The 26,315-nt window shown below is 40.0% G+C and overlaps 1 protein-coding gene across 1 annotated transcript in view; it reads left to right on the forward strand.

Moving 5' to 3' along the window:
* kcnq1.1 (potassium voltage-gated channel, KQT-like subfamily, member 1.1) overlaps positions 1-26,315 on the forward strand; it is a gene marked incomplete at both ends in the record, with an annotated part of 45,324 nt that extends 19,009 nt beyond the window's left edge. The window contains 14 exons of the mRNA XM_083911834.1: positions 27-105; positions 263-359; positions 7,442-7,582; positions 10,598-10,708; positions 11,409-11,504; positions 11,668-11,784; positions 12,694-12,832; positions 17,799-17,855; positions 20,131-20,260; positions 23,323-23,398; positions 24,392-24,486; positions 24,677-24,723; positions 24,832-24,893; positions 26,133-26,315. Coding sequence (XP_083767960.1) covers positions 27-105; positions 263-359; positions 7,442-7,582; positions 10,598-10,708; positions 11,409-11,504; positions 11,668-11,784; positions 12,694-12,832; positions 17,799-17,855; positions 20,131-20,260; positions 23,323-23,398; positions 24,392-24,486; positions 24,677-24,723; positions 24,832-24,893; positions 26,133-26,315 — 1,430 coding nt within the window. The remainder of the gene's footprint in view (positions 1-26; positions 106-262; positions 360-7,441; positions 7,583-10,597; positions 10,709-11,408; positions 11,505-11,667; positions 11,785-12,693; positions 12,833-17,798; positions 17,856-20,130; positions 20,261-23,322; positions 23,399-24,391; positions 24,487-24,676; positions 24,724-24,831; positions 24,894-26,132) is intronic.

The raw sequence follows: 26,315 nt of genomic DNA on the forward strand, positions 1-26,315 counted from the left end.
AAGCCCATCATTCTCTATCCACACAGATCTGATTGTAGTTGTTGCCTCAATAATTGTGCTGTTGGTGGGCTCCAAAGGCCAGGTCTTTGCCACTTCTGCTGTAAGGTAAGAGACATTGTGTGCAAGAGGAAACTATATGGTCAAGAGTGTGGACTGTTTTTCATGGTATGGCTTAGTCCCCCTTGTTCTAATTACAGGAAATACCTACATGCATTTGGTATGAGTACAACATCAGCATTTCAACACTCTTATTATTTTCCAGAGGGATCCGCTTCCTGCAGATCCTGCGAATGCTCCACGTGGACCGGCAGGGAGGAACCTGGCGTCTCCTCGGCTCCGTCGTCTTCATCCATCGGCAGGTACACGATCACAGCTCTGAAATCACATCACATTTTCTAAAGCCATAAGGGCTTCTGAGCCGCAGGCTTTCTGTCAGGGTATTGCTATCCTCGTCATCTCTTCATTTCCCACTACAACATGGTGCAGAATCTACAGAAGCGTAGTGCTGCCACTGCCAGAAAAAGACAAACCGATCAATATCAACTTTATTGTTATCACAAGATGTTTTTCATGTTTTAACAATGTATTTTCAACTTATTACAATATACCAACACTTCACCTAATGACAATAAACTTTTCTTGTTATGACAATATACATATTTATTTTGTTATAACATGATTCATTAGATTGTTCTAACATGATAATTTCACTTTATAACGTGAAAACGGTGTGCAGAGAACGAATAAACTGAGGAATATGACTCATTTACACCATTTGATTGAGACACTGTGAGAGGAAAAAGACCATAATTACATAAATATAGAAATATTTGTTACATTTTAGAGTGTCCATTGAACAATAGCACATGGCTAATTTTGCAGGATGATGGAGTTCTGCTCCTGGAAGCTACTGTCCGAACTGATTAATCCTCATTATCAGTAATATCACCGCTGTATAAACACTCCAGTGAAAGAGATCAAGTGTCCGACCCCAGTTCTTGTACCAACAGCCTAGTTTGTTGCAGGGTATTGCAACTGCATGATGTGCTTTTGTTTTGCTTACGATAGCTTATCATAGCCTATTGTTATTATAAATGAAACTCTTGAAAGAGGACCCAGTGTGAGCAGAATGAAAGGGGGCACTGGTAGGTGGGTAAGACCGGCTGCCATACATGGATTTTCTTTGGCAATCCAAGATCCAGCCAAGTCTCTGTCAAAGGACACCTCTGGACACCGACGTTGGCACGGAGGCCGTCCAGCTCAATGTCAATCGCCGGCACACTGGCCAGCAGGATGCCAGCGGGGAAGATGAATAGAGCCGCTGTCGATCCTCCAGTGTTCCCTCTTGTTGTCTGCACACTGTTTCCTCACTCAAGCAGGAGTGACAGTTATAATAACAATATGATAATTTATCACAGAAATGATAAACATTTCGTTAAAACATTCTAAGTTGTTTGTTTTATTTCCTATGTTTCCCCATGTACAGTATGCATCTTGTTCCTTTTTACTGATCTATTACGTATTTTCTTATATGCAATACAAATCTAATCTAAGTACTGGAACGACGTGCGGACACTTTATCTAATTCACTGAATGGACTTATGAGTTATTACTGATAATTGAGGATTCAACAGTTCTGACAGTAGCTTCCAGCAGCAGAACTTCTCATCCTGCACAATGAGCCATGTGCTTTTGATGACAACAACAGATTCCATGGAAACTAAATTAAATGACACAAATGTCTATATTTATTGAATTATAGTCTTTTTCCACACACCTTTGCTCAATATCAACATACTCTCACAATGCCTCCGCTCAAACATGAAGTAGAACTAATCAAATGGTGTAAACGAGTCATGTTCCGTAATTTATCCCTTCTCTGCACACCATTTCCTCTGTTTTGTTTTGTGAAAACATGAAAAGCATCTTGCTATAACAATAAACTTTTCATGTTATGCCACACTGATCCGTCTTTCTGTTTCCGGCCTTGGCAGCACTACGCTTCCGTAAGAATCTCCTAAGGGAATGCATTTTACAGCAAAATTAATATTCAGCAGAGCCAGAAGAAAAGAGACACCTTGCAGTAGGTTATGGCCACACGCTCATCTGCTAGAGATGACTGTAGCCTCTCCAGAGCATCATTCAGCTGAGAGACAGACGTGGATGTGATTATCCCCAGTGGCCACTGTAGTTGTCGTCCATGTCTGTGTAAAACGAGTGATGAAGGTGAGCAGAGCATCAAGGATGTTGCTCATCCAGTACTGCCTGCTGTACGTCCTTGTATTGGCCCTGGCTTATGACCATATTGCTGCTGGGTCGGTGCAGGGAGATACTGAGGTCATTTCCTATGCATTTTACTACAAGAAATCACTTTTGCATGAAATAACACTTGCAGCTATAGGGGGCACTTGAGATGGAGGATGTTACAGGTAAACTTTGGTCGTAAACACCTGTCTGCCATCATGGATACTGATAGATCACGACTGTTCATTAAGCTTTTTAAGCAAACGCATAAAACCCTGCTCTTAATCGCCATATGCAATAAAATAGACGATGCACGCTTTATTAACTGATTGAAAGGGGTATAAGTTATGTGTGTAATTAAGATAATAAACCAATACATGGGCGCTTTTATTCTACAGTAATCAAACTGAAAATGATGTGATTAAAACCACCATGAAAAGACAGACAGAATTTCCCAAACTTCACAGATTGCTTTATCTGAATTACTTTTTAGAAGCCTTACACTAAAAATATGCCAATATAAATGCACGGGAAACAAGCAGGAACCTGCACAGGATAGTCTGCTATGATGATGTGGTGGGTGATAAACAACAGTTTTACATTATGTTATCTTTGGGTTAAAGACACAAAGTCTGACTGCCGCCAGAAGGAAGGACCTGCGGTTTCGCTTCTTCTCACGCTGTGAGTGTCGCAGTTTGTTACTGAAGGAGCTGCTTCAGGCTCAGTCTCTGTGAGAGGTGTCGTCCATGATTGACGTCAGCGTGGCAGACATCCTCCTCTCACCCACTATATACAACACTCCACAAATGATCGTGATTCATTTTACCCGAGGTTGAAAACCTGCTGTATATTCTACGTAAATGACCAAAATTATATGTCAGTAGCCAGATGACATCTACCTTTGTATGATGTTTTGTTCCATTGTCATGCATTCAATGTAGTGAAGGGTAACAAGTCAGCACTGGTGTAGGCTATTTGAAATTTTAAGTTGCCAGTGACCACTCCAGAGTCAGACTGGCTGGTTTGAGATGGACCTCAATATGGTACACCCTTCACACAAATTTAGAAATGGAAGCAGAGAGGAAATAATAAGTGTGTAGGGGCCATGATAAGATTGGCCTTGAGAGAGGCGAGGTTATAATTAGTCCAGTTTGGGCTTTAAAGGCATCAGAAGCTGAGATGTGAGCTTCTCTGACAGTGCTTGGTGCTTTCATGTTATTTTTAATATTTTTTTGGTGTTTTTCCTATGTAGTTCTTTGCATTACAATGTTTGCCTTTAAAGTAATGATATGTTAAGGCCCCACACACCCTAACAGCCCTGCACAAGGAAATATAGTGGGTCATCACCTAGCTGGATGCTACTTTGCACTACCCCCACTACCTTCCTTGGTGATTTTCTAAGTGTTAAGTCAAGACGAGACCTGCATATTAAGTTCAGCCATTCTCTCACCTAAACGCATGAAAATGCAGCCCTTCTGTGTTAACAGCTGGCATTGTTAAAGCCAAAGGAGCTTCAGTCACTTCAATCAGTACCCAGACTTGGTGTTATTACAGCATTTAAACGAGTAGCATGCCAGAGTTTGTGGCTTGTAAACACAATTTGCACAGTTGCTCCTTGTTTGCTCGCCATAAAATTGGGAGCACATGTTTTCTGAATGGATTTGGTAGTGACATTTCAGGAAAATGTACCTGAATGCATTAGAAGCTTTTATTCACAAGCCTTATGCACTTGAAAGTTACAAGCAGTGATGTTAGTTGAAGGTGTACCAGTCTCTCATGCCAATGGGTTGATGCCCAGAAATGTCCCAAACATTCAGAAAGACATGTGTAGTAATTTGAATGAATACAGAGTACATAAGAACTATTTATGTGAGAGCTGGGCGATATATATCGATGTGGATATGAGCATAGGATATGAGACTAGATATTGCCTTATATATTGAGATATCGTAATATGACATAAGTGTTGTCTTTTCCTCATTTTAAAGGCTACATTACAGTAAATTTGATTCAATTAAATGTTATTTATAGTGCCAAATTACAGTATTACAAAGTTATCTCAAGACACTTCACATATAGAATAGTTCTAGACCACACTCTATGACTTATTTATGGTTTACAGAGACCCAACAATTCCTCCATGCACAGCAACAAGTCACACTATCTATAATAATGATAATAATAATAATAATAGTAATAATAATAATATACTGTATTTATCCAGCAACCGTGTGCACACAGTGACAATGAAAACCTTCCTTTTAACAGAGAGGAACATTGAACAGACCCAGCTCTATGGTGGACGGTTATCTGTCTTGACCAGTAGGGGGGGAGACAGACAGACAGACAGACAGGCAGACAGACCCAGGGATCATGTGTAATAATCTATATACAATCTATAGTAATGTGAATATGACTAACAAGTTATGGCAGTTAATATACTAGAATGGTATGAATAGTAGTAATAATGGTCACCAGTCAATAGTCAATATTATCCACATTAGTGATGATTATATATTTAAAAAATCACATTAGTCAACACTGCAATAATATTGAAATATTTATATGCAGGTATTGGGTGAAAAACATAATTTATAAAAATGTTCGCCATATGCCCAGCTCTAAATGTACGGTAATATAAGGATAGAATTATGTTATTTCAAGGGAGGCAAACACAGCCATTTCCCAGATTGTTATTGCAATAATCTGCTGCTGCTGCTGCTGCTGCTGTTGCCGCTCTTTGGTGCTCTGAGAAATCCGGGAGTGACAGTTTTGGGCCGAGACACAAACAAGAATTTCACTCATCAGGAATTCAGCAGTGAGTGCTCCGGCACACGGAGTAGTTAAGTACAGTTGAAATCACGTAGTAGGTGAGTGCAGAGAGAACATTCACTTAAAGAGCTCTCTCACAAAGCAGTAGTCCTATTAGAGTCAGACAGCATTAAAGCCAAGCCCAATTACTGCAGACCTCCTGAGCAAATCAAGACAACTCCGTACTGCATCAGCTGTCCGGGTTTCAAACTCATTTATAATGATTCAGTGCCCATCTGAATTCAATCAACACCTTCCAGTGCTAAGTGATTATTAGTGAAAAATTCAGTTTACACTTTATTGCACTTCTGGTTCCTGCATAAAGAAAATTGATACAAATATTTTTTTATTACTTATGTTCCACTTTTTTTAATCTGTTGTAAGTTAAGTGATAAATATATACAAAGTAACGAATGAAGTAGTGTTCATTTTGTCAGCGTTTAGATTTAGTTTTATGCTTAGTCCTGAGATCAAACGTCTGTTGGTCATATTTAGTCAATTTCATCCTTTAAGTCCTGACATTTAGTTGGATTTAGTTGTAGTTGATGTAAACAGATTTTAGTCATCAAAAGATTCATGCTCAAAGAGCTGGCCCTGAAAATCCACCACTAAATGATTAAAGGTGCAACTTCGCAGAGGGAGTGTCGGGTCTGAAGTTGTTATTTTAAGCAATACATCCTCACTACGTCAGAAGGGCTGATTTATTCTATAATAAAGTGGTTAGTGGTAGTGCTGGACTATGCTGTCATAGACTGTGCTATATTCACAAATAATTTGAACACTACAATATATATATATATATATATATACACCAAATAGACTACCCTGTCTTCTAAAAGATAACGTTCCCACAGATGCATTTTCATTTACGTTTCCAGGTAAACAACCTTCCTGTGAGCGGTCGTTTGATACATGTAGTTAAAGTTATGACGTGGTGAATTGAAACAAAGCTACTTGTTTAGGTTACAAAAAGATTGTAGTTTGGGTTAAAATAAGGCTGCCTATTAGGGAAATTCAGCTAAAGTAACATGCACTTGTTAATTATGTTACGTCGGTTAGAGCTGGCAGGATATTTTTAGCGTTATTGGGAAAAATTCCATGATAATATTCTGTGTTCTTTAAGAAAACTAGATTTCTGCACCTCCTCTTGGCCTCAGGCTTGAAAATCTAGCCCTTGAGGGGAGATCTTGGTCAACCCACCCTGACTTTCATGGACTTCTGTGGACTTTGATTAGAAATGTATTTTGTACGTCAAAAACAAATGTAGTCCAGGATAAAAAAAAAACATTTCCCTTAAAACTTAATTAAGAAAGGAGTTTTGTTGCATGGGAGCATCATTCCTAGGAGACAGGGCTGAAATGGAGTATATTCAGCAGGCATGGAGAATTCAAAACCAATAAGATAAGACCTGACTATTAAACATGTGTAGCAATTATGCAGTCTCTAACATAGACAGCATGTCAACAAATCCTAAGAAAAGACCACAATGAACTGATCCCGGGGAGCCAAACCCTGATACATCTCATTCCTTTGTGCCATCAAACTCCTTTGTTGTCCAAAAACTGAAAAACACATCAACAAACCACTCTGGTGCACTGGGTGACATGTTCCTTGATTACAATGATCACAGCCACTCTAGGTTATTTTGAGAATTTCCCACATGCACCACCCTGTTGACATAGATACGTACTAGCACACTAAACGTGTATTAATCTGAGGCTGAAAATAGTTCATAAAAGCTAATTTATGCATTCACACCTGTTTAGGGAAAAAACAACAATGTTCGGCTGTTTCAGGACATTTCTGAACCGTCTTAAAAATTAAAAATAAAATGACATATTTGTGCGTGACCCATTTTTAAAGATGCATCTGTTCAGTGGATGCAAATGGGCTCGGGGCTGAGAGGCACAGTTTTGTGAAATGGACTCACACATTGTTGGTTTTTGGTCCTTGCATAGGATTTGTTGACGAAAGCAAAAGTATAGAATCACGCCAGCCTTGTCCTTTAAGTACATCACTCTGCCAAACGGATAAGTAGTTACTGCAGCTTAAAGTGTGAATCCCCTTTCAGTTTATCATAAAGCCTGCAGAGACAGCAGAATACTCTGAAAAATATTTTACTCATCATATTCACAGCACATTTACATGAATATTCACAACCATATGTCTTATTAATAGCAAACACAGCAACACCAGTCTCCAGGCTGTTAGCTGGTAAAGTGATATAACTGGTACACTTAGGCAGTCGAGAGGGCTTACGTATGTGTGAAAGTATATATAGATTCCCAGATGTATCATATAATATTGTCTTGTTTTTTTTAATAATCCCTTTGTTTGTCTTTAATGCGTTTGGAATATGACATGCATTTGTGCATATGTATTTCAGGAGCTGATCACTACGTTATACATTGGCTTTCTGAGCCTGATCTTCTCCTCGTACTTCGTCTACCTGGCAGAGAAAGATGGAGTCGACGGCAGTGGCGACACCGAGTTTGAAAACTATGCGGATGCTCTGTGGTGGGGAGTGGTAAGAATCTGTCGCTATTGTGCATGTCTGATATCTGAAGGATGAAATGAGACTTGACTGAATGACTGTTTTGGCATAAGGTAAATACACTGAGAGGTGGTAGACAGGGGTCTGTCACTTTAGCGTAGCGTCAGGGGTACCGATCTGATTGTGCTCCCCCCCCAAACAAAAATGTTTGTAGTGGCCCATCATAAAATTCAAGAGTACTGCACAGGGAATAATTTATTGTACTACTACTACTCACTACTACTTACTTAACTGTTATATTAGTAAATCATAATTTTAAGGGTTGCGGGCATGTAATGTCACCTCTGGTTCTTCTCACCACATTCCTTTTCTCCAAGTGTATGGGACTACTTTATGCATGATTAATTGATATGGATGAATATCAAAATATGAAGCCAGCTGACCATCAGCGTCTGTGTAAGAAACGACCCGTTCATTTGGAGGAGAGCAGAGATTTGTCAAACATTATTTATTCTACCTTTTGCGTGAGGCGGGGTCCACCCTGGACAGGACGCCAGTCTATCGCAGGGCACACAGAGACGAACAGAGACAGACAACCATTCACACCTAAGGGCAATTTTAAAGTCATCAATTAACCTATCACATGCACGTCTTTGGACTGTGGGAGGATGTGAATCTATAATGTGAAGAATGTGAAGTCTGAAAATACATTTGTTCAATTTTGAATAATTAAGGGTATTTTTATTGGGGGGGACAATTCATATTTTTCAGAAATGGGGGCGGACATGACGCCAAATCAAGAATTAATGGAGAGGATTCAGACTAATATGCATTTTTGAATAAGTTTGGCGATACCAGGTTGGCAGAAAGCATGTCTCTAAACATGGAACTATCTTTAATTACCCGTTAAAACAGTCAACTTTGATGATCAAATACACTTTTAGTTGTTTGGTTTGTTTAAGTCCTAATGAACTTTCAGCATCACAGAACAAATATCTTACGTACACAGTTAGACATTTTGACATTTATTGTGCTGTGTTTCAAAGAGAGTTTATTTGACTCATCCTCCAAATATCGTTTTAGAGACTACGCTGTCTTGCCAAAAGTAAGATTTTGCAGAAAACACTCTCTTGTTTTCAACAGTATTTGGAAAGTGAAGGTCAAACATACAGTAAACAGTTTTAACCGTACTACCGTTGTTGTTACAGCAGGAGTTGTGTGAAAACCCTTGGGCACATGCAGTGGGCTTCTAATACAAGCAGCGAAAACAAGCAGTGGAGAGAATACAGGATGAAAATGTATTTTCATACAATAAGTCACCACCCACTCTGCTTCTTCAGGGATATTAAAAAAAAGCACACACACAGCAGAGTCGTATCCACTTCTCTCATAAGAATGAAGATTTATTTGCAATATTTATACGTTACATACCATGAGTTTTTATCAGGTTTGGGTGCATTCTTGCGCGCTCACAGCCTGTTTTTAATACTCCTTGTGCACGAACATTTAAGTGAGATTCAAAGTGGTGAAGAGTTCAGAGTCTTGTTTGGAAGGTCAGCGAAAACATAGGCTTGATGCTGTTTTTTGGGTCCAGAGCTGTTTTTTTGGGTCTTTTGATAAATAATTTACTTGTGGAGCATGCTGACCCGTAAAATGACAAGACATTACAACTATGTCCTAATGAAGATGTGCTAGTAGTGTTTATACTTAATTAAAAAGTCCTTTGAATGATTTTTTTTCGTCATGCTAGTTACATGGCTGTGGGGATGGCATTGTTGGTCAATCCACTTTGATCTAGACTGAAATATCTTCTATCTAAATGTAATTCCAGCGTAAAACCATACCATGGTCTTTTTTGGCACTTGCATACATCAAATAAGCCATCAAGACATTTTTTTCCCCTGTGTATGAATTATTAACGGAGATATCCCGGAGAGTCGCTAACAGCAGGACGTGGCTAACACTGATTAGCTCTGGGCAGTACAGTGAAGGCATTAAAACGTCTTTTTTAACCACTAATACTGCTCAAAATTACGCCAAACCTCTGCAGTAGGATGATAAGTATCCCTACACATAAAACGAAGCACGAACAACGTAGTTAGCGACCTTAGCGAGTTTATTAGAAGACTGTTTTGAAAGACTTACCTACTGGCCCCTGTACCAGCTCCTCTCGTAGTGAAGTCCACTCAATTAAATTACTAAAGGCAATCCAAAAGAAAGGAGCCTATTGGTGCTTTTTTGAGGAATCGTCGCCTCTTCTAATTTATTCTGGGGACATGGAAAAAAGTGTCCAGTATGGTGCGGTTGATGGGGGATGGGGAATCCTCCATAGTAGTCACACAGCTACTACTACTTCTACTTCAGTACCTATGGGCTGACAAAAAAAGGATGATTTTGGTGATACAAAAATTTTTCCGCCATGGTTCACATGCTAAAGTTAGCATTTAACCCAAAGTCTTAGATTTGGGCTACATTTTATTATGTGGTCCTAAATCAGATACAGGTCTGATTTCCTCTTGCAATGTGACCTAATTATGAAGGGAAATATTGAAATGCAACTTTTAAGTCACTAGATTGACATTCATCACAATTCTGCACTGGTGGGAGTCACAGCACGCTCGCACCACTCCTGGCTCCGACTTCACACCCACACACCTCCTTGCAGAAGTAGCAGCCATGGCTCCACAAGAAGTCAGAATTAAAAATGTGTCCCTCTTTCTCCACATCCTCATCATCATCCGCCACTGAATTTGCTGGCTTCCACTGACTGCACATCAACTTGTAAATTAAACCACAAACGTCGACTCCAGTGGCCTTAGTGTTTACTTCTGTATGACAGCAGGGATCTGACATTAACCACATTTAAAATAATAAGAGCCGAACATAATTATTACTATTGTGACTTCAGTATAGGCTAACTCAAGTAGGTAGGAAGTCTGTCGGAGTGGCTGCTCCAAAAATGGTCAGAAATGTAACGGATAGGTTTTGCTCTTGAAACAGCCAGAATCTGAACTTTCCTCTATCAATTTTCATGTTTTCTTTTCAAAGGTGACAGTGACTACCATTGGATATGGAGACAAAGTGCCCCAAACCTGGATTGGAAAGACCATTGCATCCTGTTTCTCTGTCTTTGCCATTTCCTTCTTTGCCCTGCCTGCGGTAAGTGGAAAAAGAAATGCTTCAGATGAATTATTACTGAACTAAATTGGTATTTAAAGTATTTTTTAAGGAAACACAATGTGCCGTATATAGGCTTTAGTCAAGCTATGACTCATTCTTGCATATGCTTTACTAACTGTTGCAAATATTTTAAAAGATTACAATTAAAAAGAGTTGAGAACTTAATACAGATACAGAGCTTGACAAGTTTAACAATGCCTTACCTTTTACTATAATTCCCCTGCTGCAGGATCACATTAGATCTTTTAAAAAAAATATTTTCATTAATGGATGCCTCTTAATTTAATTTGATTTAACATATTTTCTGTTTACTTTTGATGCTTTGATATTCACAGTGTAGTGCATAAATTGTCCTAAATTGTAAGCGCTCAAATGATTTTCAATCAGCAGTGATGTGAAATTTAGAAAAGCAACACCTCTCATTTAACCAAAACATAATACAGTTTATCTTTTATGAGAAAAGACTAAATGTGTTTAACATTGAATCTATTTTAAGCAATTACATTATGCTAATGAAAAATGTAAACAATGGACTCATGTGTTTCAGCATTTAAAGCCTCTTGTCCCATCGTTTTTGTTTAGCTGTATGTTTATTTCTGTCTTTTGAATCGTGCTGCTGCCTGTAAGCGTGCCGTTAAAACTAAATTAATGAGCAGGAACTCTGCACTTTTGTTCACAGGGAATCTTGGGCTCTGGCTTCGCCCTGAAGGTGCAGCAGAAGCAAAGACAAAAACATTTCAACAGACAGATCCCTGCAGCTGCTCGTCTCATTCAGGTATTTGACCAAAAACATCACATTACAGCCGGGGGAGCGAACTGTCTCTGAGCCCAAGTCTTATTATTGAAACCATCCTTTCATGTAGGCCTTTCTTTCTTTTTCTGCATGGCACGCAATTAGCCTCGTCCAGCTGACATATTGTTTTTTCATGCTCCTTCAGACATCATGGAGATCTTTTGCAGTGGAGAACTTTGATTCGGTCACATTCAAGATGTTTTTGAAAAAGAGATCCAACATTCCCGCCTCCTCTTTGTCCACACCCAAGCCCAAGAAATCGGTTAGTACCATTTTACAGATTTCAGTGTAACTTCTTCTTATACTCCGTTTTCAGTTTACTAGGAACACCCAGGCAAAACTAATGCAATATGAAGCAACATCCCTGTAATATTGTAAGGTTATAATGTTCAGGTTGTGGGAAAACTGTTTTTGAGAGGTGCCGATTCCACTTCATGGTCATTTTGAAGCCTGTAGTTTGTGGTGCATTGAAAGGAAGTGCACAAACTGTCATTTATTAATGAAGTAACTCAAAGCCAAAAGGACAGGAGTCCCTCACTAACTGTCCAGTGTGAGACAGACCGAAGGGACACAAATCTACATTGCATTATTTAATGTTTCTGTAACTGTCACAAAGACTTAAAATGTAGCTGTTATTGAATTATCAACGTCATTGTTGTAAGAAAGTAAGACAGAAAGGAAAAAGACATCAGCAAGCTGCAGGCTAATATCAATATTCATATATCGCTGCTACTTCAGTATCAGACAATGCCCACACCAATGCATACGCTTTTAACTGTGTCAGACGTTGTTCCCATTAGACTTCGCAGGGTCTCACCTTAAAGCTGTGAAATGTCACAATAACAGCAATATGAAAAATATGTAAAATATAAAATTGTAACCTTACTGACCTGATAGAGCAGCTGTTATTCCTACGCTGTTGCACTTAGACCCTCAATCTAATCAATGTGCATACATTCATCTGACAACCAAAATAGAAAGCTACATCAGCTATGACTTTTTTAAAAATTATATTATTGGCTCTTTTACTGTCTAAAGTTTGGCGGTGTCAATGACAGGCTGATACGTTGACAATCATGGCTGCCTTTCCAAATCTTTCCCCAGAGTGAACATGGTTTTGCTATCCACAGGTACACTTTGTTGAGCCGAGATATTTACATTTCTTTGGCAGGTGACGATAAGGAGGAAGTTGAAGAGCACTGACAAGGACAACAGGCCAACTTCTCCCACGATTCCCAGCATCACCTACGACTCTGTATTCGACAATGGGAGGGAGCTGAGTTCAGATGTTTACAGCACTGTGGGCACAGGTACTAAAGACGGGACCAACAGCACAATATGCTAATCTCTGACGCACTAGGTTGTGTTCCAGTTTACTTTAATCAATGTGAAAAACTTCAGTAATATTGGATGTTAAAGTAAGTAAAACACTCTAAAATCTTTCCGTCAATGGTAGATGTTAAACCACATAATAAGTTATAGATTCATGTGCATTGTTTCATTAAAATCAGAATAAACTCTCACAGTCTTGCTAAAGATGCACTTAAAAGAAATGCTTAATGGGGCGACTGTGGCTCAGTTGGTAGAGCGAGTCGATCGTTCGATCCCCGCCCTGCCCTACTTGTGTCATGGTCGTTGTGTCCTTGGGCAAGACACTTCACCCACTTTGCCTCGTGTGAATGTATAATAACTGCTGTATGTTTGAGGAGGTGGTCGGAGGGGCTGATTAGCTGCAACGCTTCCGTTAGTCTGCCCCAGGGCAGCTGTGACTACTACGAAGTTTACCACCTCCACCATGAACGTGTGTGTGAATGAATGGACCCGGACTCTGTAAAGCGCCTTAAGCACTGAGAAAGGCGCTATATATATCAAAGCCATAATAATAATAATAATGCTGCACTTGCTGGAAAACATACATTCGGTGATGATTCAGTAAAAAGAAAGTGTTTGATTTGAGCTCAGTTCGGGTGGGGAGAGGGAAAAGTCCAGGCATTAAAGATGGATGAGCACATTGCAGCAATAAAATGTGAGGTTGCATTGATAAGTATGAACTCCAGTGCCGCACTGGTGAACTTGCAGAACTCGAACAACATACATACTGTCCTGCTGGATCAATAGTGGAGAGCTGAGAGGGATATAAAGAAGCAATTAAAACCGTATACTGCATCCTTCTAAAGTCATCTGAGGTAGCTTGTGTTTGGTGCACTTCACGTGTTTCTGTCAAAACATTTTCATGTGTTGCAGTTTTTGAAAAAAGTAATTAGTGATGAAGTATTGGTTGAAGGAAAAATAAAACAAATTTAACTTTCATTTTACAAATGTTTCTGCCTTCAGTACGATAACGGTTCTGCGCACACGGAGATGTGGGCTCAAAAGCAGGACTCACAGGCAGAGCAGATTAAAGCAATCATCCGTTTACTTGGTTAGAAATTCAAGGCAGTGTTCGGCAACAGGCAATCAGTTAGCGAGGGCAAGCTAAGCAGGCAGGGGGCAGGCAGGCGGAACCATGAACAGGTTGGCAGGAAACAGAAACTGAGGCTGGACCCCTTTGTTCATTAGACTTTCTGGCAATGATTGGGGCGAGAGGGATTGTTTATATAAGCAGGGAAAATAATGAGGGAATGTGGAACAGGTGTGCTGGTGAGGGGCGATCCCCTGACACCATCATCATGCGTGAACTGTAATTTGTCTTATACTTTGGTTTATGACCAAATACCTGCAAGAATAATAACCTTCTCATCACCTTAAGCTGCTGTTTGTGTTTACTGCGAATTAGCAAATGTTAGCATGCAGTTAATAAACAAACATTCAATAGTCATCAGATAAAATCAATGAACATTTGACTTTTGCCGTCCTCACCAGAGACTGTATGGCCGTCACTCATCTTTGCTAAGAGGCAAATGCAGTCGCAGGAGCTCCGTGCCGGTCAGATGTACACAGTGGAATTTCTAGGATCTAGGACAAATGGGTTACAATTTAAAAAAGTAATTCCCGGTGTAGTTTTTTTTCTTCAATTTGAATTAGATTAGATTGTTAGAATGATTGGCGGGCCACCAGGTACCAAGGTGGTGGACATAGTAAACATGATCACTGCTTAACTTCTTCATGATAGTAGTGTCACTGTCACTAGTATTGCTCAAAGCACAGCTGTACGTAAGAAAATCCCCCTATGGAGTGTAGACAGGTGGTGGTGATGGTGGTGGTGGTGAGGAGTTGAGGAGAATGTTGAAGATCTGGATGTGATGAGGACTGGAGGTGCGGTTAAGGAGGGCTGTGACAATTTTGCCTAAAATGAAAACTGACAGCAGCAGAGAGGAGAACAGATTTAAAGTTGGCCAGAAGCGACATGATTGGTGGTTGGAGATCATGGTCGGTTTAACTAAAAGAGCGAACGCCCATAGTCAACTAATTAGAAGGAGAGAGAGGACAGAGAGAGAGAGAACTTTGAGGGAATGAAGCATGACGATAGACTTCCTTTTTTGAACTTGCGCAGAACATTCGCGTGAATGCTGAGTTTTTTTTGTGCAAACCACCCTTTTATCTAATGAGGTGTTTGGTGCTCATATCTCATCCTAGTCATTCATCTTCCTCTACTCCTGCTTGTCATGAGTCACATCCCTCTATCCTGCAGAGAGGGGAAACAAGGATTTTAATAAGTATCAAATCATCAAATAAAGATGTGAAATAGACAGACAGTGCACTGCAAGTATGAGATAGAGCATAAATGATCGTCAGCCATCGACCTTCTGTCTGCCTTCACAGACTTTGAATAAAATTAACTAAGCTGTTAACCCAGAGCAACAAACACCCGCTAATTAAATATCATCGTTAAAATTACCTCATTCATTTTTCACTTTTTTCACTTTTTTCACTTATTTCACTTTATCCATGGTTGTGTCCCTTAATGGTTTCTCCTCCTGTAGCATTTTGGATGGACTGATGGATGGATTTCATTAATCCTGATGGGAAAATGTCACTGTTACAGAAGCCAAAAAAGACACAAACAACACATATCAATAGACAAAACATAGCAATATACAATAGTTGTTAACAATAGCTTAAATAAATGATAATACATATTGCCCTGTACTTATATAAATATGTGTGTAATGCTGTGAACTGGACGCACGGTGCAAAATGAAATGTTAAATGAAATTAGTGCAGATGAAAGATCAGTCCAAGGGGAGAAAGTTTGCATTAGTGTTTAGTCTTGAGTCCGTTGGGGGAAGCATGAGGCTTCACATCTCGAGCCTCCTGTCCTGACCCCATGGTCCTGACCATAGACCATGAAAGAGTTCATTATACAGTCTATGGTCCTGACACACAGAGGACCTGTTGTATAGGGAGATGCAGCTGGCAGGAAGATGACATTTTTGATAAAGCTTTCTATGAATAAAATGAATCACCAAAGGAAACAGACTGAACGCTCCACTATCTCATTTTGTCCAACTATTCATTCATTCATTTTCAACCGCTTGTCCCTGTCGGGGTCGCGGGGGGGCTGAAGCCGATCCCAGCTGACATCGGGCGTGAGGCGGGGTACACCCAGGACAGGACGCCAGTCTATCACAGGGCACATAGAGACGAACAGAGACAGACAACCATTCACACCTACGGGTAATTTAGAGTCATCAATGAATCTAACACCTGCACGTCTTTGGACTGTGGGAGGAAACCGGAGAACCCGGAGAAAACCCAAGAAGACACAGGGAGAACATGCAAACTCCGAACCTGGAACCTTCACGCTGTGAGGAGACAGTGCTAACCACTATTCCACCGTGTCGCCCTATTTTGTCCAACTAAACAGAACAAAATGTCCATTTACGCCCTCCATGCAGCACAGCATAATAATGATGATAATAGGAGATATTTATGCAGACTTTTAGCATGCCTATAACATATTAACATCTAAATCGATCTTTGTCAAGCTTAGTTACCTGACCTTTTTATGTTACACCAGCTGGTAGGCTGAAAAGCTGCCTGGCTTCATGATTGCAGATCTGTCATGTTGCTGTGCAAATGGTCGCACTTTACATTCAGTCCTCAGTACAACAGCAGTCGTGATGATGTATGCATGTCTGTTTGCTTCACGTTCAATGAAAATCAGCGATTGATTTGAAGCTAAATAGATTCTACAGGTCGCACCGCACATCTTACATCTACAGAATGCTGCTTTTAAGTATATGAATCATTTAATGAAATTGTCACATTGCCATCTGGTGTGTGGTTATATTGACTGGATACACAAATGTTCAGCTGCTTACAGAGTCTGCTAACATACAGTAGTCCTGAATGGATTTTCTGTAACATAATCCGTCTTTTTAAATTCACTTATTTCAGTCCCCATTTACCTACTTTGTATGCGTTTTAAATCTTTTATGTGTTTTAAATGACCTTTCATGTGTTTTGAATTTATATGTTTTATGGGTTATTTCTCCCAATGCTTTTAATGTTTCATGTGAAGCACTTTGAATTGCCTTGTTGTTGAATTGTGCTATACAAATATATCTGCCTTGCCTGGCCTTACTTTAAATTGTATGCATAACTGTATAGAGTTGCATTACAAAGATAGGGGATGAAAAACTCATCTGTAAAGTAACTAAAGCGGTCAGATAAGTAGAGTAAAAAGGATGTATTGGAGTACAAGTACCTCAAATGTGTGCTTACGTACAGTACTTGAGTCCCTTTACCTTGTTATATTCCACTACTGCACCTATTTAAAACTAATGCAACAGTTCTGCTGCACTAAATCCCACCGTCATCAAGGTTATCATGGACAGTTTTAGAGAGATTGCACGATCATTTTGGAGGCTGTAGTTTGTGCTGTAGTTGAATTTCAGTGTATTTCACTCTGTGTGCATGTATAAATACTCTCTAAATCTGCTTTTTTAAACTTAACTACCTATTTTCTTGCTTGTTTCTTCTTTCCTCTCTTGATGTTCTGTTCGCGTCACGGCTTTGGCAGGACCCCACACTTTGGGAGGATGTGGTGAGCTACTGTTAGTGTCCACGTCCTGCACAAGTCCTCATTACACTGACTGTTCTTTCTTCCTATTCATTTTAACAGCCTTCTTTTTTATTTTCTCAGTTACACTAACTGCATCTCTTTTTTTAACAACTGCACGATCCTGTTATGTTCAATTGCTTGCCTGATTATGTGTATAATGAATAGAAAATTGCACGCTTAGCACCATAGTTTGTGACTCATCATAATTAATTCTTCTGCCCTGTGGTAAACGTTTATCATATTTGTGTTTCTCGTCATGTGTGCTTCAGATTATCAGCAGTCCTGGACGTCTTTGTCTTCCCTTCAGTTCACCTCACCACCTCCAGGTAACAACACGTGTTCATATGAGTGTTTTTAGGTTGTTCTGTATCCCAGAAGTAAATAATTGCATTACGTTGATCTGTAATGAAATGTTTAAGTTGGCATTTCTTTTAAAAAAGAAAGAGTTTAATAGACGTTTTACTCAGTATCAGAGACATGAAAAGTGAGTTCCAACCCTTGGCAGTATCCCATTTTTTGAAAGAGTGTTGAGGGCGGGGGACAAGGGACGTTCAGGCAGGTCAACAGTAGATGTCATAGAAGTGATGTGCATCATCTGAAAGCTGGGAACCTGGAAATTAACTGGATATGCACCTCAGCACTGTGCCAAGTTCTTCTACTCATAAATTTTAAACAAAAATGAGCTCAGACCATTTTGATTGAATTTATGATTCCCATCCCCAAGCTCTGTTATGTCTATTATGTTCTTGCACCATTTTCTGAGGTGATACCATTTTACACACACTTGGTTTTTACCACTCAGAATTGGGAATTGACAAAAATGACACTGTAGAAATATCCATGCTGTGATTTAGTTTCACAAACTTACTGAAATAATCACATTTTTCCCTGATTGGATGGCGAGCACTTCTGTTCTTGAAAATGCACACAAACCCCCTTATTATCAATTTACCCTGGACAGCTAATTTTGAGTTTGTAAAGTTTCGTGATGTTGTGATTATTCTGGAGGTCACAGCAGCTCATTCCTTACAGTGACAAGTTCCAGAAAATAGTCACACTGTAGTAAAATGGCTACGACGGGGACTAAGATCATCACACATGAATATAGTTGGATACATTGAATCCATAAGAGTCTCAACTTTCTAGTCAGACCCAATACACAGAGTTCAACACTGTTTAGTGACCCGAGTATGCAGAAATAACCAAATACTCCATTTTAGAATAGGTAATAAACACATTTGTCCTGCGTGAGGAGAAACTGCATGTATTTTTCCAACACTGTCTTGGATTATCATAAAGTGGGTATGTCTGTAAAGGGGGGACTTGTAGGTACCCTAAGAACCCATTTCTATTCAAATATCTTAAGGGGCGTCTTAAAAAATGACCATGACACTTTTTCCCTCACCAACATTTAGCCTAACTTTGGAGCATTATGTAGCCCCTTCCTGCCAGGCTGTATGCCCTGCATGTCATGTTTGGTACCAGTGGTTGGTCCAACTGTTAAAAATCTTTTTTTTTTTAAACAACAAATTATTCATAGATCCACATGTGTGCAGGAGTATCACACAAACCCACTAAGTGGTAAAAAGACGTTTCTGTACTCAGGACAAATTAAGTCCATTACATTCAAAGTCCATTTAAAGACACATTTCACACCAATGTTTAATTTCAGATACGTTGTATCACACATTTCTAGATGCTGAAGCTTCAAAACCCTTCATCTGTAGATTCAGGTTTGTGGAGATGGCGAGTTATGGATTTCGGGTTATGGTCAAATTTGAAAACTTTCTGGTTCAGTGTAACAGATTTAAAATAGCGCTATAAAGGAAGTTGCTGCTCTTTATACTATGTCACCTAAAGTCCTCTTTTGCTTCTGCCTAATGGCTATGGTCACTAGAGGTCACTACCTAACAACAAACGTAAATATGGGTCATAACAAGCTGCTTGCACAATCGACCTATATGGCCGTATTTTGGTGAGCATGGTCTGCAAAGAACACAAATAGCCAATAAACCTTCCCTCTCAGGTCATGGGTTATGTGGAAATAAAACACATTACAGGGAACTATTAACATTCAAGTTTGACTTTTCCCAGTAATAGCTAGACGAATGCAACTATAAACTCAAATCTTTTTCCCCATCTGAAAATGACAGCTCTGTTATTTTCTTACACAGAGCTATTTACAGGCAGGGTCACTAATCACACAGGGTCATACTGTTCCCACAATGAAGCATCCTTCCCCAAAGCATCAGGGATTTTGGGAAGCTGCTTTAGCATATTTCTTCTTTTATTTCAGCCATTTACTTTGGCTGTGACTTTTAGCTCAGCAAGCGAATGCAGCACATCGTCTCATTCATTTCTCTTCCCCTGTTGGACGTTGTAAGACACACACCAGTGGTGCAGCAAGAGATCAAAGAGAGCAATTAAATAAATTACATTGTAAATCACCAAACCTCAGTGTGACCAAAGTCCAAAGCTGTAAAGCAGCAAAAAAAGAAATCAGCAGCATTAAATGTTCTGAATGCACACATGTATTGATTACTAAAGTCTAATGTGTGTGTGTGTGTGTGTGTGTGTGTGTGTGTGTGTGTGAACGTGCAGTGAAAAGGAGCCCTGGCCTTTTGGAAGTCCAATCTCCCGGCCCCCTCCAGAGGAACTGCAGCTTTGCAGACGACCTGGAGCTGGAGTCAGAGCGAGACAACGAGCTGGCTCCTGTCACCTCATTGTCACAGTGAGTTCCCAAACATTGCATTACATTACAGTGATGCTGCATTTATGTGTGTGTGTGTGTGTTTTAATGAACATGTTAGAAAAAAATCACATGTATTCTTTGCTCTTTTTAATTAACCTTTGTAATGTGTCAAGCCCAGGAGCACTGTCTGCTGTGAAATTATTCTCTATTAGGGAAAAACGCTTGTGCTTGCTGAGGCACCTGCACTCCCAGAGATGGAAACGTAGTGTTAACTGTAGTGTAATATATAAATATAAATGTTTCGACAGTTTTGACCCATGGGACTCCCTTTCTAAACGGTGGGGCAATGATGCAGAGTGGGAATTGCATTCAACCGCATTGTTGGCAAAGACCACTCTATGCTTTGCAGACTCCAAAATATGTAACCAGCTGTTCACATAGAGCAATGCCACATCAAATCCCATGCTAAATTGAACCTTTATGAGATTCTACCGCTTGTGTTTTTCCATGACGAGAGAACACCTGTTTGAAAAACTGGAAAATGTGCTTCTGTTACCAGATTTATCAATTGTATGTGAAGTCTTCGATTCTAAGCTGAATTGCATATTGAATTCCAAATCGTCCAAATTGTCTACAGCGGTGGAGAAGGCTCAGTTAAGTCATTGTTATATATCTAAGATGCAGCACAGACTCTTGATGTGGGCTAGTTCACAGAAGTCATATCTCTTGACAACACAGTGCAGTATGTTTGGGTAAATTGAAGATGATTGAGGTATTGAGAGGTTTAACGGAGCTACCACACAATTGTCACAAACACAAATTACACTTGGTGTGACTAGTAACACAGCAGACATGGTCTTTAGAGTGGGACTTTAAAAAACGCTGGGATTGTTGCAGTTAGGTGAGCGGGGAGGTAAAGGGTTCACAGCGTCTTATAGATAGTTTTCATGTTTCTCACGTTGTGTTATTTGTTTCTATCTCATGAAGCAGTTGGACCAATTCAAGAGAAAACAAAAGGGGCAAAGCCTGTTCTATTAATTCACTAAGGGGCACATCGAGCCAAGCCAAAATACTTTCCCACAAAGTTTTAATAGAATACATTGAAGCAGAATTTTATTGAAACATGAATAATTAATTAGTTTGGATGCAACAACTTTCCAAACTTTACTTACTCACTTCACATACAATCATACAGTACAAAGTACTAATACATCTCTGAATTTAACCCATTCTAAGCATAAGGGGTAGCAAGCCACTGTAAAGCATCTGGGGACACTTGGGGTTCAGCGTCTTCCTCAAGGACACTACAACCTGCTGACAGGAAGAGCTGGGGATCGCACCACCAGTATTAAGAGTCAAGGATAACCCGCTGTACCTCTGCGTCTGAACTATCAAAAGAATGGCAGAGGAAAAAAAGAGTATTATAAAAAACACTGATGGTAATTCAAATGGTCTCTCTAAGCGTAGGTACTGAATCATATTTGTTCAGCAGGTGTACTTTTAAGGCCTAGTGTATTTGTATTAACAACAGCTACAGATGTCACATGACACTTCTCAACACTTATTATGACTTCTAATCCCTCTTAAGCCATAATCCTGAGAATGTATGTCCTACTTGATTGTTGAAACGTCACACGTCAAAGACTCAGGGAAAAAAAGGGATGCTTAATCAGCACCACGGACAGCGCCATGGATCTATTAATTGGCCAGCGCCAGAAAGGATCTGAGGAGTGAGATTGGTTAAAGTCCCACTCCAGACATGTTTTAAAGTACGTAAAAGGTACTCTGATTCACATTTTCTTTAACATGGCACATCTAATATTTCTCCCTCATTGATAAATTCTGGATCTGGCCTCAACGCTGCTCGTGCTCGTGCTCTTGCTCCTGCTCGGGCTCGTGCTCTTGCTCGTGCTCGTTCTCGGGCTCGTGCTATTGCTCCTGCTCTTGCTCGTGCTCTTGCTCCTGCTCCTGCTCTTGCTCTTGCTCGTGCTCATGCTCGTGCTAGGTTAAGTCTCTTCTGTGACTATATTTTAGATTCTGCGTAAGTGCTAATGTCAAACTATTTATATTAATGAATCCAACCTTACCTTAAAGTTAGCTTAAGATTTACGTGTCGGTTAATGTTTGGGTAAAGATAGAACCCAGAGATGCACAGCAACCGCATTAATAACATTAAAAACTATGATATTAGTTACATAGTTATTAGTTATTCCATAAATATAACAAAGGGTAATTATGGCGGTGGATATACTAGAAGTATATGAATAGTAGTAATCATTAGAGTCATTAGAGTCATTCAAAGAAATTGTGTACACCTGTTTGTCTCACTGCCTGTTTCTGGTTATGTCACCACCGTTTGCAGTTGAAAGTGGATTTCTGTAATATGTCACAGAGCACAGCATTTACATATCATGGTATTATTCGAATTTGAATGTAACATGTTAAAGCCGCATTTGAAAATCTGACCATTGTATTGCCTGTGAAAGAAAAAGTCCATTATGCGACACACGTAGACCTTGCTCCTCTAGTCTTTCAGGACTTAACTAAGAGCTGCTCTCGCCCTCACATACTATTTTACTGCTTTTTCATGGTATTGAACCCAGGTGAGTAATAGCTCCTTAATAACTCCCACAACATCCTAATGGAGGATAAATGTACTACAATTATGCTGGCCATTTTATTCATGCTTTTCACAGAACTACTCATCCTTTGTTCTTAATGTCGGTCACCTTGATCACATTCAAAGGAAGACAAGTCATAAGGGAGAGGCTTTTGATGGAGACTGAACAGCAATCATGAAACTGTGCTGCACTGAATATTTCCCCCCCGAAAAGTGGGTGTGAAGGCCACGTCAACATCTTTTCACGGTGATATGTGTTTCGTGCAGGAAGAATGAAGGTGGGGTCTAAAGCAAATCTATTTGGTGCTTTAAGACTAGCCCAGATGTTGAAGTTTTACAAGTTTTCTCGGGTTTTCTCTGATACTTCTGTATAAAGTCATTTCAAAAGTCATTTTCACAATCATCTCTCAGCGTTATTACATTTTCTCAGGAGAAAATTCAAAGTAACTCACACTGATTCATCTGAAACTCTTTGACACAGATTGACAGAGTCACACCGTAAAGCCATCCGGGTGATCCAGAGGATGCGATATTTTGTGGCCAAGAGAAATTTCCAGGTGAGAGATTATCTATCTTATTAAAAAAAAGATTTTTTTCCCACAGCCTGTTTTTCCATATTAGCATTTTAGTAACCCAACTAACTTGAAAAGGATATATTTTTTATGAAAGTAAATAGTATGCACCGTTATTTTTTGGCACCTACGCTCTGACTCTAAATGAGATGTATTGTGATCTCATCTGAACACCTGACTGTTATCATCTGACAAACTATTAATAAAATATAACAAGGTGAGACAACCCTCTGCTCTGAACACTGAAACGCTTATCAGAGTTCTAGTCTGACTTTATTGAAATGAAACATTGTTTCAGCAGAATTTCAGAGCAATTTACATTCTATTATCAAACCTGTCATTTTCTGATCTATTTTTCTCCCTACCTCGCCATCCACCTGTCATTTTATGTCATCTCAGCCGTCTGACTGACTGACAAGTGCACTGAGGTCGCTTCTTCTTTTTCATTAAGGCGGTCGGCAACAATCGTTGAGGTGCATAAGCTCAACCTACTGTAGACCAAGGTAGCAGATCTGCTTGGTAGCATTTAAGTAAAGAAAACGCTGTGAAAATGATCATGTTTGCAACTTCCCTGCATTTAGGACTGCAGGCATGTTCTCTACAGCTGTTTGGAGTTGAGAGAAGTGTTACAGCAGAGTTTGCAAATGAGCAGTTCGGCAACAGCATATCAGAACAGAAAAGTTGGCAGAGCTTCAACAGCTTAAATTGATTGCCTCATTTCAAACGGTTTATTTCAGGTAGTAGTCTACTTAAACCTACTCACAGTTTGTTCCTTTTCAGTCAGTCTACTAAGATAAAATGGATGTACTGGTAAGTGAAATTACAAAGTACTCCACATGCAAACACCAAGCTCAGCAGCAGGGATGTGAAAAAACCCACAACCAACATGAAACTTTGCAGCACCTGTTAAATATAAAGGTTTAACGCCAAACGAGACGTTCACGATGATTTCCCAAACACCTTTTTTTCTCATTGTAGCAAGCTCGTAAGCCATATGACGTACGCGACGTGATTGAGCAATACTCCCAGGGTCACCTAAACCTCATGGTGCGAATCAAGGAGCTGCAAAGAAGGTAAGAAGAGCTTCATGTGAATTAGGTCCTCCTGAGTAATTCATGCTCGAGGAGGTTTTCTTTTTTTGCAAGCATGGCAAAAAGATTAATGACTAATGAGAACAAAGATTTGTCGGAATAAGAGGGGAAATTCAGAGAGCGCTTGTAAATATATATTCCTCTGACTTGAATCTGCCATTGTTTCTCTCAGACTGGACCAGTCTATAGGGAAGATAACGCTGTTCCAGTCAGGCTCAGGTAATGAATAATGAATCACTCCACTGCTCTCGCAAAAATATATTACAGTAACTTTGGAGCAGACCACCGTCCTAATCCTCCTGTCTTATTATTTACATCCCACTGAAGACCGAGCCAAAGACAAAGGCACCAACTCTGTTGGATCCAGGCTCAACAGGATGGAGAACAAGGTGGGATTCAATTTCAGTGGAAAGTCTGGAGCCATATTCCTTCAGCTTTCACCGTTTTTTAAATATTTTGTTTGTGAAAGAGCCAAACACTTACGGGGCCGTGTTTTTCATGTATTCATAATAAGAACTATTATGAAAATGTAATCAAGTGTCCCCATTAACCTCAGAGTGGAAGTTTCACTTACTGAAAGAAACTCAAATTGGGAATAGTTATGGATAATGCAACAAAAGTTTAACCGGCTTTGTAATATCTGTGCCTAGACACGAGCGCCTGTTATTGTTGATTCGATATAAAACTTTAAAAGCTTGTCTCAGTTCCACGGCGCAGAAAGAGAAACCTTGATGTCGTTTTTTTTCTTTCGTTTCTTTCAAAGATGTGTCAACACAAAGAAAAGCAAAAATGTTGAAGAACAACTTTCTCCAACTCCCTTCCCAAGCATGCCTAACGTGCTTGCCTTTTCCACATTGTAGAAAATTACCCAACAAAATGTATTTTGTAAATAAAAGCTGATTTTTAGTTCAACTTCATAATCAAAGAGAAACTGAAATGGTTGTGAAGGTGTGGCATTGGGGCTTTTCACAGTGAAAGTGTAGTGGTTAGCACTGTCACCTCACAGCGAGAAGGTTCCAGATTCGCATCCCGGCTGGGGCCCTTCTGTGTGGAGTTTGCATGTTCTCCCCGTGTCTGCGTTGGTTTTCTCCGGGTTCTCCGGTTTCCTCCCACAATCCAAAGACATGCACGTGTTAGGTTCATTGAAGACTCTAAAATTGCCCATAGGTGTGAATGGTTGTCTGTCTCTGTGCGTCTCTATGTGTCCTGCGATAGACTGGTGTCCTGTTCAGGGTGTACCCCGCCTCACGCCCGATGTCAGCTGGGATCTGCTCCAGCCCCCCCGCGACCCCGACAGGGACAAGCGGTTGAAGATGAATGATGAATGATTGAAGTTCATCTACTTCATCATTTTGAGTTGCAATGAATACCCAAAATTTACACATTTCTATTCTTTCTTGAAATGTAGTTTTCTTTTATGGGCCATTATAGATCATGTACAGTGCAGCGGTGAAATATGCAGGTTGGCTTAATACTGCCACGCCTTTTGTAATTATGTGAAGGACTGAATTCTAACATTCTCCTCTGAACTTTCAAATGACTCTTAGTCGAATTTGAACGGGCATCATGAATCCAAATCTGAGCCAGTTTTGCTTTCATTCATCGATATTTTTATTCAACTGTCACAGATAACGCACATGGACCAGACGCTAAACCGCATCGCAGAGTCCCTCACCTTCCTGCTGAACCAGAGGGACGCAGGCGAGGGCGAAGGTGGAGGCAGGCAGAGGCCACGGCCCGATAGGACCGGTAATCTCCTCCCGAGCCAGGACAGCCTGCCAAGCTACGACCAGCTGTCTTCATCACCTTAG

This window comes from Echiichthys vipera, assembly GCF_963691815.1.
Source record: "Echiichthys vipera genome assembly, chromosome: 1".
Classification (NCBI taxonomy): domain Eukaryota; kingdom Metazoa; phylum Chordata; class Actinopteri; order Perciformes; family Trachinidae; genus Echiichthys; species Echiichthys vipera.